Source organism: Geotrypetes seraphini, chromosome 3 (assembly GCF_902459505.1).
Source record: "Geotrypetes seraphini chromosome 3, aGeoSer1.1, whole genome shotgun sequence".
Classification (NCBI taxonomy): Eukaryota; Metazoa; Chordata; class Amphibia; order Gymnophiona; family Dermophiidae; genus Geotrypetes; species Geotrypetes seraphini.
In genome coordinates, this window is record NC_047086.1 from 190,209,491 (window position 1) to 190,224,964 (window position 15,474).

The 15,474-nt window shown below is 44.6% G+C and overlaps 1 protein-coding gene across 1 annotated transcript in view; it reads right to left on the bottom strand.

Annotated features, from left to right (window-relative positions):
* The window catches only part of ITGA5 (integrin subunit alpha 5), a 239,741-nt gene that overhangs the window by 122,909 nt on the left and 101,358 nt on the right, over positions 1-15,474 (bottom strand). Inside the window, exon 2 of the mRNA XM_033937236.1 lies at positions 11,572-11,702. Coding sequence (XP_033793127.1) covers positions 11,572-11,702 — 131 coding nt within the window. The remainder of the gene's footprint in view (positions 1-11,571; positions 11,703-15,474) is intronic.

The window sequence follows — 15,474 nt, forward strand, 5'->3', positions numbered from 1 at the left end:
GCACATGGGTGGGATATGGCTATACCGGGGTACAATTTACTTCGTCAGGACAGAGAGGGCAGGTTAGGTGGAGGGGTAGCACTATACATTAAAGAGGACATCAAAACCACCAGGATCACTGATGTCAAGTATACCGGGGAATCCCTCTGGGTAAACCTGGCAAGAGGTGGCAAAAAATGCCTGTATCTTGGAGTGGTATACAGACCTCCAAGACAACCGGAAGACATGGACGCAGAATTAATTGAAGACATAGAGAATATAACTCTACGGGGCGACACTGTACTGCTAGGGGACTTCAACATACCTGATGCAGACTGGAACACATTTTCAGCAACAACCAGCAGCAGCAGGAGGCTTTTGACCTCCATAAAAGGAGTACATCTCAGACAGATGGTAACGGAACCCACTAGAGCCCAGGCGATCCTAGACCTGGTACTCACCAACGGGGAAAGCGTCTCAGAGGTCTCGGTAGGAGATACGCTAGCCTCCAGCGATCATAACATGGTATGGTTCAACCTTGGGAAAGGATCCCCTAAATCAATTACAAAAACAAAGGTGCTCCAATTCCGGGGCACCGACTTCGCACGCATGGGGGATTTCGTTCATCAGATGCTGCAGGACCATGCAGGGACCAGCAATGTGGAAACTATGTGGTCGTACCTAAAATCATCCATACACGAAGCAACTAATCGCTACATAAAATCAGTAGATAAACAACAAAGAAACAACAAACCCCAATGGTTCACTGAAGAGATCTCGCACCTCATTAAGGAAAAGAAAAAAGCATTTCTTTCCTACAAACGTACGCAGAGAAGAGAAACTAAAGTAGAATATAAGACCAGATCTGCAACGGTCAAAACAGCAGTTAGGGAGGCCAAACTTCGAGTGGAAGAAACTCTGGCAAAGAACATTAAAAAAGGGGACAAATCCTTCTTTAGGTATATCAGTGATAGGAAAAGGAATACAGACGGTATAGTACGCCTTAGACAACCGGACGGGAACTACACGGTGGCGGATACAGAAAAAGCAGAACTACTAAATGAATATTTCTGCTCAGTCTTCACCTGCGAAGCACCGGGACACGGACCACAGTTGATGATAAAACAAGACGTGGATGACCCGTTTCAGAATTTTGAGTTCACACCTGGGGACGTTTACAACGAACTGGCAAGGCTAAAGGTAAACAAGGCCATGGGACCGGACAATTTACACCCAAGAGTGCTCAGAGAATTGAGAGATGTTCTGGCGGAACCGTTAGCAGTGCTCTTCAATCTCTCACTAAGTACGGGGAAAGTTCCGTTAGATTGGAAAACAGCCAACGTCATTCCTCTACATAAAAAGGGTTGCAAGGCTGAGGCTGCAAACTATAGACCGGTAAGCCTCACCTCAATAGTGTGTAAACTCATGGAAACACTAATTAAGTATAAATTAGATACGATCCTGAACGAGGGAAATCTCCGGGATCCCAGCCAACATGGATTCACCAAGGGTAGGTCATGCCAGTCAAATCTAATCAACTTCTTTGACTGGGTAACAAGAAGACTGGACTCAGGAGAGTCCTTGGACGTCGTGTACCTGGACTTCAGCAAAGCGTTCGACAGCGTCCCACACCGCAGGCTGCTGAACAAGATGAAATCGATGGGATTAGGAGAGACTCTAACTGCATGGGTTAAAGATTGGCTTAATGGCAGACTTCAGAGGGTGGTAGTTAACGGTACCCGCTCTAAAATGTCAGAGGTGACTAGCGGAGTGCCACAGGGTTCGGTCCTGGGCCCACTCCTCTTCAACATATTCATTGGGGATCTGACTCAAGGGCTTCAAGGCAAAGTAACCTTATTCGCTGATGACGCCAAACTATGCAATATAGTAAACGGCTATAATCTACAGGATGCTATGGAGCAAGACCTGCGTACTTTAGAAAGTTGGTCCTTGATGTGGCAGCTGGGCTTTAACGCCAAGAAATGTAAGGTCATGCATCTCGGTAACGGAAATCCTTGCAGAACTTACACCCTGAATGGAGAAACTTTAACCAGGACTACGGCAGAACGAGACTTAGGAGTAATCATCAGTGCTGACATGAAAGCAGCCACTCAAGTGGAGAAGGCTTCATCTAAAGCACGGCAGATGATAGGTTGTATCAAGAGAAGCTTCGTCAACAGGAAACCTGAAGTCATGATGCCATTGTACAGAGCCATGGTGAGACCTCATCTGGAGTACTGTGTGCAATTCTGGAGGCCACATTACCGTAAGGATGTGCTCAGAATTGAGTCGGTTCAGCGGATGGCCACCAGGATGGTCTCGGGGCTAAAGGGTCTCCCGTACGAGGAAAGACTGAGCAAATTGCAGCTCTACACTCTTGAAGAGCGTAGGGAGAGGGGAGACATGATTGAGACATTTAAGTACATCACGGGACGGGTCGAGGTGGAAGAGGATATCTTTCTTCTCAGGGGACCCTCGACCACAAGAGGACATCCGCTCAAACTCAGGGGAGGGAAGTTTCGTGGAGACGCAAGGAAGTACTTCTTCACGGAGAGAGTGATCGAGCATTGGAACAAGCTTCCAGTGCAGGTGGTCGAGGCACGCAGCATCCCAGACTTCAAGAACAAATGGGATACCCATGTGGGATCCCTACGGGGTCATGCCAAGGGATAGGGTCACTAGGACTTGAATGAGCGGGTCAGTAGAGTGGCAGTATAATTACAATTATACTTAAGGGGTCAGAAGACTTAAGAGGGTGGGTAAATAGTGTGGGCAGACTTGATGGGCTATATGGCCCTTATCTGCCGTCATCTTTCTATGTTTCTATGTTTCTACATGTCTCATCTCTCCTTCTCCTTTCTGACAGGAAATATCACACACCGTGCTACTAGAGCAGTATCGCAAACTGTGTGCCGTGCGAGTTTCCAAGTGTGCCGCCAGATGCCGGGGAGAAGGAGAGGCACGGCGAGAGGCTCAGCCTATAGGCAGTCAGCCGGCACCGGTGTCTCTCCACACCTTTACTTTTTCAGCATCCCCCCCATTAATATCTCAAGACCCCGTCTTGAGGGCCTTAGCACATGCGCCGGTGTCGACGTGATGACATCATGCACGTGCGTGACGTCATTGCGTTGACATCCACGCCCTCAAGCCACAGCCCCAAATTTTAGTGTGCTGACAGCTTGCAAAGTTTGCGAGACACTGTACTAGAGGGATGCAACTAGAACTTGACCACATGCCACCGACTTGTCTCTCTTCTCTTACTCTAAGTAAAAATCTACCCGGGCACAGGTTACTATAGTATAGTGAGAGCCTGGCACAGGGAGCAGTCACGTCTGTTCCACATTTACTGTACACAGATCTTATTTCCTGTACAAGCTGCTGAGTATCCACTGGAGGTGAGCCGACAGCTGCAGAGTGCAGCACTGACTCATCTCCCCAACACCCTGCCTGCTTCCTTCCAGTTCCATACACGCACACAATTACGAGCCAGTGGCACAGTGCCAAATCAGTGCTACAGCCCCTGGGTCACTGGGATTCCTGGGCAGTTTCCAGTTACCATGCCGTTGTCTAGACTTTATTTACAAGACACTAATCGCTGCTAAATAACGTAATTATCATAGTACATATCAAGCTTTTTAAGGTGATGCAATACGTACCTGTGTAATGTTTGCTTCAACTCTATTCTTACTAGGGAAGCATGATGATACCCTACTGTTTCCCATCTGAAAATGTTTACAGGGACTAATTAACAAATCCCTGCAGAAATATGCTGACTGATAGAAATACGGAGACAGAATCTTACAGTCTAGGGAGCTGTCTGAAATGATGCCTAGCTCAGTAGTGACCCATTTTGTTATGGAGAAGAAGAAAGCAAACCCTTTTTACATTGGGTTCAGTCTTTGGGTGGGATCTTAGTCCTAGCTGGCTCCAGTTTTCAGTGACAGCTTAATCCGGGCCTCAGTTTTCTTAGGGAAATCAGAAATGCAATTCCATTCATGAAAGGACACACAAAAATCAGGGCTGGTCTGTTTCCTGTCAAGAAATGGAGCCAGCCAGTCTGTGCACAGAGAATGTGCATCAAAGGGGCACCATGGCCTTCTTTTACTCCTCTTCTGGCTCTCCAAAAGATGGAGATCTGTTACCCCCAGCTCCCCCCACACCGCGCTCTATTGGATCTGCTGTTCGGTGTTGCCTTTAGGTAAATTTGGCACTGGCTCAAGATTCACCTAGTGCAGGGGTGTCAAATGTCGGTTCTCGAGAGCCACAATCCAGTCAGGTTTTCAGGATTTCCCCAATGAATATGCATGAGATCTATTAGCATACAATGAAAGCAGTGCATGCAAATAGATCTCATGCATATTCATTGGGGAAATTACGAAAACCCGACTGGATTGCAGCCCTCGAGGACTGACATTTGACACCCCTGACCTAGTGCATAAGATAGCCTTGGGCCAGCTCCTCTAGCAACTGTGGGGAACATATTCAGTTAGTGGCAGTCAGCATTATTTTGGACAGCAACGGAATTATCTCTGGTATTCAATGCTGGATATATCCAGGCTCCAGCACTAAATATCCGGGCAAATGTGGCCCCAGCTAAATAGTGAATGGGTGCCAATATTCAGCACTTAACCACATAAGATGAACCGCATAGAAGTAGGATTGTGTTTTAAGCCATACATTAAGTACCAGTTCTGTCCCGGACTGTCCACAAAATAGTCAGTTTTGACTTTGCCGCTAATTTGAGTATATGCAGCGATACGATTCTATCCAGTAAACATGCTCAGTTAGCCCCAGACAAGCAATTTAAATGACTAAATGTCCATTTTATGCCATTTCTGGATGACATTTTTTGATAATGAGCCCCATAACAACACTATAACCTATAAAATCTATTTTGGAAAGCTAGGGTTAAAACTTGTAACCTTGCAAAACTTTAAGAAGAAAACAGGCAATTCACCCTATGAAACATTTTCTATCCCACCGCATTTTCCTTTTCACTCATGCAATAATTGCATTGGGTCTAAGGTATGTTTGATGCTGTCCTCCTCCTAGCCTGTGGCTAACACACCCTGTCTGATCCCAGTCTACAAACTTTGAGAGAAAGCTTCCCTAATCTAAAGGCCAGGGCCTCAGCCAGAATTTTCACATCATAATTCAGCAGGGAGACTGGCATGCAAGATCCACATTCCAGGGCTCCTTCCCTAGTTTATGAATCACACATGTCACTCCTTTCATCATTTATTCAGAGACTTGCTCTCATCCAAACTCTATTAACTACTAACATTTCTACATATTTCTATATGTTTTTAAGAAATGCATACCAGTGTGAGGGTTGACGCAGGGGCAGTACTACTATTCTATAAGAAACACCCAGTTTCTTTCTTGGAACAGGCTTCTGCTTCCTTTTGGGAGGAAGGGGGAAAAACTAGGAATTTCACTGGTGGCTAAAACTCAGAGATACTGTACCCCCTTCTGGAGGGTGCACAATCTGCAGTCCCTGTCTGAACAGTCATAGCTATGTTTACAGTTTTTTAAACTTAATATACTGTTCTGACAGGCATAACAGAACAGTACACATAACAGAGTAGCCCAGCATCTCTCAAACTCTGTGCCATGGCCATGTGCCCCGAAGAGATTCCGGATGTGCCATGAGAGATTCCAGAATTTTACTTTATTTTTAAAAAATTCCCTTCATAACTACAGTATATAGTAGAATAAATGGCATATACGTTGAGGGAGAAATTCTGTATAGAAGGCTGGTCTCAGAAGCCGCCCAAATGTCTGCTGAGAATCGCACACTGGCATCCTATATAGAATCGCATCTGTCTTAATGAACAGACACCTAACCCCACCTAACCACCCAGATTCTAACTGGCACCCATGTCACAGTGCTGGTTGGAGAATCACGCCTGATCCCTTGCCATCAACTGATCGCAGCAAGGGAATCTCCCTGCTGTGATCAGTTGAGTGGCAGCGGCAGCGGCAGGGACTCCCTCCCCCGACACTGTCCATGGCAGGAGGGATGCCCACTCCTTCCTGGCACCGGCCCCATCGATCACCCAAACCCCCTGACACTCCATAACACCCATCTGACACTCCCCACCAACATCCCTCCAAACACTTCCCGACCTCCCCTTCCCCCGGTACCTTTAGGATTTGACCGGCAAGAGGGATTCCCAGCTTAGGAGATAGCCGACAAGAGGGATGCCCCATGGGAGGGGCCTTCATCATCTAGGACAATCAGAGTCTTAGGCTCCTCCCCGATGCATCTCAGAATGCACTGGAAAGAGGAAGGCCCACCATTTTGGAAGAGGCAGGCTTTCCAACAGGAGGAAATGGGCATCCCTCTTGCTGGCCATCTCTCTCCTAAAGGTACCGGGGAGTATATTCAGGAAGTGTCAGGGGCATGTCAGGGTATGAGAAAGTGTCGGGAGGTATCGGGGAGTGTCGGGGGATCGACGGGGGTCGGCGGCAGAAGAGAGTGGTCATCCCTCCTGCCGCGGACAGTGTCAGGGGGATTTAGGAGTGGCAGTGAGAGGGAATAGGCATCCCTTCTGCTGGCTGACTTGAGAGGGGAAAGGGGTTCATTGGTTCCATGATGCAGCTGCTCAGCTGATCACAGCAGGGAGATTTCTTTGCCACCATCAGCTGTGCAGCTGCATCTATTTGAAATGTAGGCTAGCATTTTGATGGCCTACATTTCAGGCAAATATCACAACCCTAGGGAGACGCCTAGGGCCGCTTCAGCTTGCCCAAGGCCATTTCCAGGCAAAACCACGCCCAGCTTGGGCGAGCTTAAGCATCCCTAAATGTCTCTCCGCACCCACGACAGGCGCCTACAATTTAGGCGGCCTGTCTCTGGAGGGGTTTTGTTGGTTTTTTTAAGAAAACATGCGTCCTGATTGGCTGTTAGACAGTAGTAAGATGCCTACCGCTGCCTACAATCGGGACGCCATTTATAGAATTTGCCCCCGTGTACGCAAGAGTTTGTCAATATTATGAGCATCTGTGGGCATATGGATACAACTGCCTAGACAAGTATCATTCTTTGACATGATTGGTCCTTGAAAACTAATGGCAAGTAATTTTATTTTTTATGCAGTAGTTATCCTAACTTGAGCAACAAAGCAATCAAGGCTTTGATACCGTTTGTATCTTCTTATATTTGTGAACTTGGATTTTCAGCTCTGACCGAAATTAAATTAAAAAAAAAAAAAAAAAAGGGAATGACTGCAGATGATGGATGATGAAATGCGTGTTTGCTTGTCGATTATCAAGCTGCGTTTTGAGTTAATTTGCACTCAAAAACAAGCACATCCATCACATTGATTAGAAATTCTATTCTATCTACTTTAGCTTCGCCGTTCTTACAATACCCATACATAGCTTAAAGAACTTTAAATAAATAACTTTCAAATTTAATTTTTTTTTTGTTGGCTTTACAATTTTATAATTTCAATTTTAATTTGCCACGAAAAACATTTGCTCCGTTTAGTATGCTGGAAATAAAAAAGGTTGAGAGACACTGTAGTAGCAGGAAAGGAACATCGATTAATAAATGGGACCGATGAGAAGTGAAGAAAACGATTAAAGATCAGTCGGTCTAATCTCAGGTAGCCTTCTAAGTAGCATAAGCTTCTTCAAACAGGTGAGTTTTAAGAGCCGAGTGAAACTTCATAACCGATTGCTCCGTATGCAGGGCCAGAAATGAATTCCAAAGAAGGGGGAGGGCTGTACAAAAGAAGGCATCGTAGCGTGATGATTTTAGGTTGGCCTGATGTGGGGGGAGGGGTATATGCAGGTGATATGCAGGGAGTAGAAAGTCTTGGCTAGGAAGGAAAGCATGCTGGGTGACTGTCAATCAATGAAAGCTCATTACCCTATAGCCCAAGTTAGGTGCATTCTTTCTGACTGGAATGGAAGTAGAAAAGGGCAGAAGGAAAACAACCAGGCTAAAAAGCCCCAAAACCCCAAACTATAGCAGTGTAAATCTATCCTCATCTAGATATTTCACTGTTTGTTTCTATTCTTATTGTCATAGTATGTTTTAATTTTTAAAAAATTTTTAATATTGTATTTGAATGTTTAACAATTGTATAACTTTTATATATCATTTTAGATTGTACGTACATAGTGTGTTTTATGAAACTGTACCATGTGCTGAAATGTCTCAGTATTCTCCTGTTGTGAACCGCCCAGAACTACTGGTTGGGCAATATACAAGAAAATAAATTATTATTATTATTATTATTATAGTTTGTACTAGTCTTTAAGCCCGTTACATTAACGGGTGCTAGAATATATGTCTGCCTTTCTTTCTGTCTCTCTCCCTCCCGCTGTCTTTCTTTCTGTCTGTCTCACACCCTGGCCCACTTTGTCTGTCTTTCTGTCTCTCTCCCTGCCCCTGTGTCTTTCTTCCTTTCTTTCTGTCTCCCTCCCTACTTCCCTGTGCAGAAGCCGAAGCAGCATTCCCTCCCTCTCCATTTCCCTCCCCCTCCATGTCCTTGTGCAGCAGCATTTTTTTCCCTCCCCCCACTTCCCTGTGCAAAAGCCGAAGCAGCATTCCCTCCCCCTTCATTTCCCTGTGCAGCAGCATTTTTTTTCCCTTTCCCCCCCCCCCCACTTCCCTGTGCAGCAGCCACAGCATTCCCTCTCCCTCCATTTCCCTGTGCAGCAGCAGGATATCTCCATCACTCCTACACTTCCCACAGTCTGGCCGGCTCCCTTGCCAGAGTTATTTTTAAATTTAAAGGTGCCGCGGTGGCTCCTCTAACGATCCCCTGCATCTGAAGTGTTCTCTGACCCAGGTGCGGCTCGTGAGAGGAGCTACGGCGGCACCTGTAAACTGAAAAATAACTCCGGCAAGGGAGCTGGCCAACTGGCAGTTCAATGAGAGCCACAGCTTCAAAACGGAGCCCTGTGTCGGACACTCTCCTGCCGGTCCTCTAAGCTGACCGCCATTGACAGAGCTGCACGCTCATGCGCCTCTAGCCACCTCACGCGCCTCCAGCTAGCGCAGGCACCGTGAGGACTGGCACAGAAGCACACCTCACGGCGCCAGGAATCACAAACTTTCAACAGCGCATGCGCGCTCTAGGATTTTATTATTATAGATACCTTGAATGACTTCAGCTTCTTTGTTCAACCACTTCAAATGATCCATTAAAAAAAAAAAAAAAAAGGTACAGAAGGCAACGAAAATGATAAAAGGGATGGGATGACTTCCTTATGAGGAAAGGCCAAAACAGCTAGAGCTCTTCAGCTTGGATAAGAGATGGCTCAAGGGAGATATGACAGAGCTCTATAAAATACTGAGGGTTGGAAGGGTGGACAAACCTACTTTGTCCGGTCTGACCTTTTCATTGAACCTTGATTATGTATTGTCCGGGTTTTTGCTAACTGTTACATTTTGTTGGGTTGAGGGGAATGGTGGGGTAGGGTTAAGAGATGGAGTAGAGGTATACAGTACTGTGATTTTTAGTGGATTAGCGAGGGGAGGGGGAGTTAGGTAAGGGATTGAGTAGGCTGGTTTGTTCAGTATTTAACGGATGAGGTTTTCTTACTACTGCACAATGATGTATAATACAGTACAGTATACAGATGTTTTATAAAAACTTATGTGTTAGGTGGGGATGGGGTTGATTATGTTGTTATTCTTTAAAAAAAAAACCTGATGACTTGAATTGCATACTTCTTTCTGTTTGGATTTGCTTGTACCTTGTTGGTATTGTCTGTTTTTGTTTCTGCTGCCTTGTCGTCGTCACTAAAAATTGTTCAAATTTAAAACAAAAAGGAGGAGAAAATATTTCTTTACTCAATGTGTAATTAAACTCTGGAATTCATTGCCAGGTAATGTGATGAAAGCAGTTAGCTTACAATGTTTCTGTCTGTTTCACTCCCTGGCCCCCTTTGTCTGTCTTTCTGTCTCTCTTCCTGCCCCTGTGTCTTTCTTCCTTTCTTTCTGTCTCCCTCCCTACTTCCCTGTGCAGAAGCCGAAGCAGCATTCCCTCCCTCTCCATTTCCCTCCCCCTCCAAGCTATTGAATAATTTCTTAAACAAAGTCCATAAGCCCTTATTATGATGGACTTGGGGAAATCCACTGGCTATTCCTAGGATAAGCAGCATAAAATCTGCTTTACTCCTTGGGATTTTGCCAGGTACTTGTGAAGTGAGTTGGCCACTGCTTGAAAAAGGATACTTGGTCTTGATGAACCTTCGGTCTGTCCCACTATGGCAACTCTTACATTGTGTATAAATCTAGCTTTTATATCCTGACATGAGCCTAAGATATCTCATTCCAAAAGGCCTTATGTAATACATTGCTCCTCTGTTCGATCTTCCTTGGTTTATTAGGTAAGGGTTAGCTATATTGCCTCCGACACAGAAGGCCTACAAAGCTTTTTTCCATGCTACTTTCCACTCTGGCTAATACAATTCAGCATTTTTTTTATGATCCGTCCTTTTCCAGATTAGCTTAGATTTATACATTTACTCTGAAGCTTCTAGCCTCGCCAATTCCATTCTGTGTGTCATGCTGACTAGGCCTCACTCTATGTTTTTAATGTGGAAATTTCCAGCACTAGTTGTGATAAAGGACATATAAGTCAGAAGTGGAGAATGAAATGACTGGATATGATGTATGGTGCTGAAGTCTGTACAGTCCTTATCCTATCATCAACCAACTCTCATTTGTTTCACTAGGTTCTCTGGAGGGGAAAGAGCACACCCTCAAGTTTACCTACTTCTGCATCCCAGATACCTGATTATTCTATTATAATGGCCACACAACACATGCCAATTACAACTTGTCATTCTGCAGAAGTACGCACCTAGAGAAAACAATCTCTTCTGACCTAGGCAGAGACCTTGCACCATATCTTGAATACAAAGATAACTCTAACCAAGTGGTCTCAAACTCAAACCCTTTGCAGGGCCACATTTTAGATTTGTAGGTACTTGGAGGGCCTCAGAAAAAATAGTTAGTCTTATTAAAGAAATGACAATTTTGCATGAGGTAAAACTCTTTATAGTTTAAATCTTTCATTTTGGCTGTCTTAATAATAATATTGTAATTTATAGCTAAAGAGACATATGATCAAGAAACTTTTATTTTACTTTTGTGATTATGGATAAACATACCGAGGGCCTCAAAATAGTAACTGGCAGGCTGCATATGGCCCCCGGGCCGCGAGTTTGAGACCACTGCTCTAACCCAACTCAATTTTGGGACTAGACAAAATATTTTGAGCCAGGAATATTCTCTTCCCGGCACTGTCCTTAGCATTTTGATCTATTTTTTGCTCTCATTATTGCTCTTTTGTCTCTATACATCTACGGTAGTTATGGATCCTTTTTATTTTTCATTTGGAGGACAAACTAATCCAGCCTGGTTTTCATGCTGCTTTATATGTACATGACTTTTTTTTTAAAAAAAAATGAACGAATCCAAACTTCTGCATGCAGTATGGACAAAACTAGAACTGAACCACTGTCTGATGGGAAGGGGAGGGATGGTATCAGGTAAGAGTCCCCCAATTATGTATACAGAAGAGATAAGCCAGAACTTCTAAGGCAACTATTTTTGTCTCTTACCTGTACTGTCAAACTGAATGGGAATACAGCTGCTAGCATTTTGGTGCCAGGGGCAATAGTATACCTCCCCACCCTCCAGGACTCTGGGTTGGCTTGTATTGGCTTTTGGAGCCCCAACGAGAATGCTGACACTGTAAAAGAAAGAAATATTGAATCAGTAAAACATCTCTTTCACACCAACAAACTCTTGCTGACTGTCAAATGGCAAGACAAAAATCTTGAAAGGACGTATAGCTGCAACTCTACAAGGGAAGGGGTAAAGACTGGGGATCATCTCCAATCCTCAACAGCTGCAACTTCTATCAGGCCTGCCTAGAAGCCAAGCCAGCTCCTGTGACAATGATACTATCCTAAACGTACATCCCAATGCATTCTGGTATCTGTTGTCCCTGCTTCTATCCTAAAACATTTATCAAGAAGGGTTTGTGTCGGAAAGTGAGAATTGATCCCCAAGTCTCTTTCCAGAAATTATAGGTCACTGGAACCATAACAAAATAAATAAATAGAAACTATTAAAGCGGCATCTATTTTGTTTGACGACAGCAGCTCTTTAGGGCTTCTGCACTTGGACTCCTTTATATTTTGTGGGCCTGTATATTGTGTTTTTCTTTGTATTTTTAACCATGGGCGTCGGAACGGGAGAGGCCACAGGGGCCATGGCTTCTCCAAAGATTGGCGATTGGAGGAGTTGATTATGGGAAGATATCACCCCCTCCTACCTCCCCCCTGGTTGCTGTAATTTTAAAGTCTGCGGGCAGCTGCTGCGTAGCGTCAACGAGCGTCGCTGCAGAATGAACACTTCTGGGACAGGCCTGCTCATTGACGCTGCACAACTGCTGACTGAAGGCTTTAAAATTACAGCCAACTGGGAGGAGGTGAGTAGGGGAGTCAGGAGCTGGAGAGAGACGTGCTGCAGGATCCTGCTGGGCAGAGCTTTTGGTCCTCTCTCCCCCCCCCCCCCCCCCCCCGAAACAAAAAAGCATTCAGCTTCCTATGTTTTTAACTATCTATGTTATATTGATATCCGCCTTAGACAAAGGCAGAATGTAAGTAAATAAACTAAATAGTGAATGGGAATATGCACACCTTATACCATTCCCCTCACCAGCACCCTCTTTTGGCAGTACAGCTTGGCCATTCAAGAAATGGCTACAGTCCATGTGCAGCAGCCATATGGTGTTCGGGTTTAAGCTCGGCTGCCTACAGATCATAACCACAACTGCTCCTGGATATTAGGTGTCACGTATGGCTGCTCTGGAGCAAGTAAAACCATCATGCTGGAGGTCTGAAAGTCTATGCCAAGATTCAATATCTTAACATAGGGGTGGGCAACCTCAGCCCAAGGACCACAATTCAGTTGGGTGTTCAGCATTTCCCTAATGAATATACATGAGATCTATCTGCATGCACTACCTCCACTGTGTGCAAACAGATCTCATGCAGAGTCATTGAGAAATCCTGAAAACCCAACTGGATTGTGGCCCTCGAGGACCGAGGTTGACCACCCCTGCCTCAATCTGGTGAATTCCTTGAGCCACAGAAATACGATTTAACCAGCAAGCAGACTTGTATTAGGAGTCACACAACAGCCACAGACAAGTTTATTTAATACACCACAAATAAGATATCTAAGTGGTTTACATTAGAGAATGACACATTACATTAGAGAATGACAATTTGTCCCTGTGGGAACTCATTTTCCCGTCCCCGTGAGTTCTTTTCTTGTCCCTGCCCCATTCCTGCAAGCTCTGTCCTCATCTGCACAAGCCTCAAACACTTTAAAATCATAAGTAGCAACATTCTAGAGCTCAGATTGTGATGTCATAATGCCTCATTCCACCAATGCCTAAGCTCCGTCCTCATCTGCACAAGCCTCAAACACTTTAAAATCATAAGTAGCAACATTCTAGAGCTCAGATTGTGATGTCATAATGCCTCATTCCACCAATGCCTAAGCTCCCACCAATGCCTAAGCTCCGTCCTCATCTGCACAAGCCTCAAACACTTTAAAATCATAAGTGTTCAAGGCTTGTGTGGTTAAGGCAGAGCATACAGGAATTGGGCAGGGACAGCGACAAAACTCGCAGGGACAGGATGGGGAAATTGAGTTTCTGCAGGGACAATTTTGTCCCCTTGTCATTCTCTGGTTTACGTTTAAATATATTCCTGCAGAGCAGGAAAAGGGAGCACCACATAAGAAAATATATTGTAAGCTAGGACAAGGCAGGGCTTCTCAACCCAACTTGTTGGCTTTTCAGGATATTCACAATTAATATGCATGAGGAATAGGGGGAGAGTGTGGTGCAGTGGTCAAGGCTACAACCTCAGCACTCTGAAGCCATGGGTTCAAACCTACACTGCTTCTTGTGACCCTGGGCAAGTCTCCCAATTGCCCCAGGTAAAATGCTGGAGTACCCGAATAAATTCTATAAACCATTCTGCGTTCCCTTGAAATAAGGTATAGAAAATTGAATAAATAAATGTACCTGGTTGTGCTCAAAGGTCTGGGTTGAAAAGCACTCTAGAAGGTTTCACAGAGTTTCAGTTTTCTACCAGGATTTACCATTAAAGAATTACTTTTCTGGTTAAAAAAAGCAGTGATGAACCTCCTGTTGCAAATACAGACATACACACACGTCCAGCCTTTGAAAGGCCTCCTCATATTTCACTTCCCTATAGCATTTCACGTCAGACGAACAATGAAAAGCAGCCTTCTCCCTATCTCACCCCAGATAAAACTTCTATCCATCTAGTAACTGGACACACTTCCAAGCCACAGCAACAGCTCTCCCCCTCCCCCGCTTAGACTTCAGAGAACAAGACTGTCACACACCCACTCCAATGAAGAACAGACCCAGTTTAGGCATGCTGTCCTTTATTTCACACAGGAGGCGGGAGAGGGAACAAATTAGCGCTGTCTCGCTTGTGTGTGGAGGAAAGGAAATGTTTCTCTCATTCAACAGATTTATTTAATTTTAGCTATCTCCAGGAGCGCACAAAAGGGTCTTTCTAGCAAAAAGCCAACAAAACTAGAGCACACCATTCTAAGTGGGAGAGATGGGGGAATCTCTCCTCAGGGACAGCACCTCAGCCACTCTTGCTTCAGAAATCAGGGGCATATGTCCAACCTAGTTAAAATGAAAATATAACTTGGCGCTTTCAAGGTTTTTATTTTGTTAGCTCATAGTCCTTTTAAGGGGGAGTGGGTAAAACAAAGATCCTGAAATACCCTGCAGACCTTATGGATCTTTACTGTGCAGCCTTAAAAATCAGTACCACATATCTGTTTTGACAGCTCGTGTGGTCCATGAGATCTTTGTTTTAACCCACTGCCCAAGACTCATAAAGCCTCTCTCTGCATTAAAGTAGCGGAAGCCCAAAGCCTAAATTACCTCCGGTATTCGAGCCAGGAACCTGCAGGTTTGTATATCTTGAAAACCTGTGGGCATCAAACTGGGAGGAGAGACATGAGAAATCCTGGACGGTGAAAGGGGTAACGCAGGCCTTCTATTGTCATACATTATCTCTCTTCTGTTTCTTCCCTACCTCTGTCACCACTATCAACTCCACTGCTCACTCCTTCCTGCCATTTAAATGTAAACTTACTAGGGAAAATCACTTACCTAAATTTTAGCTTCCTTTCAGATTGCTTAGATAATTTAGGCGATTTGACTTGCCTGTTTAATTTCCTCCTTCTTTTCGACTCTCTCTTATTTTGTCTAAACAGAAGTATTAATAGTAACAGTAGTAATGAGATAGGATTCCTGAATTCGCCCAGGGCAGGCCCAAAAGGGGGGAAAAAAAAAAAAAATCACTTTTATAAATGTACTAAGGAAATAGTGAATCTGGAACACACAGCATACACCCACTCATGTCCTTATCTCACAATGTGAATGTTTTATT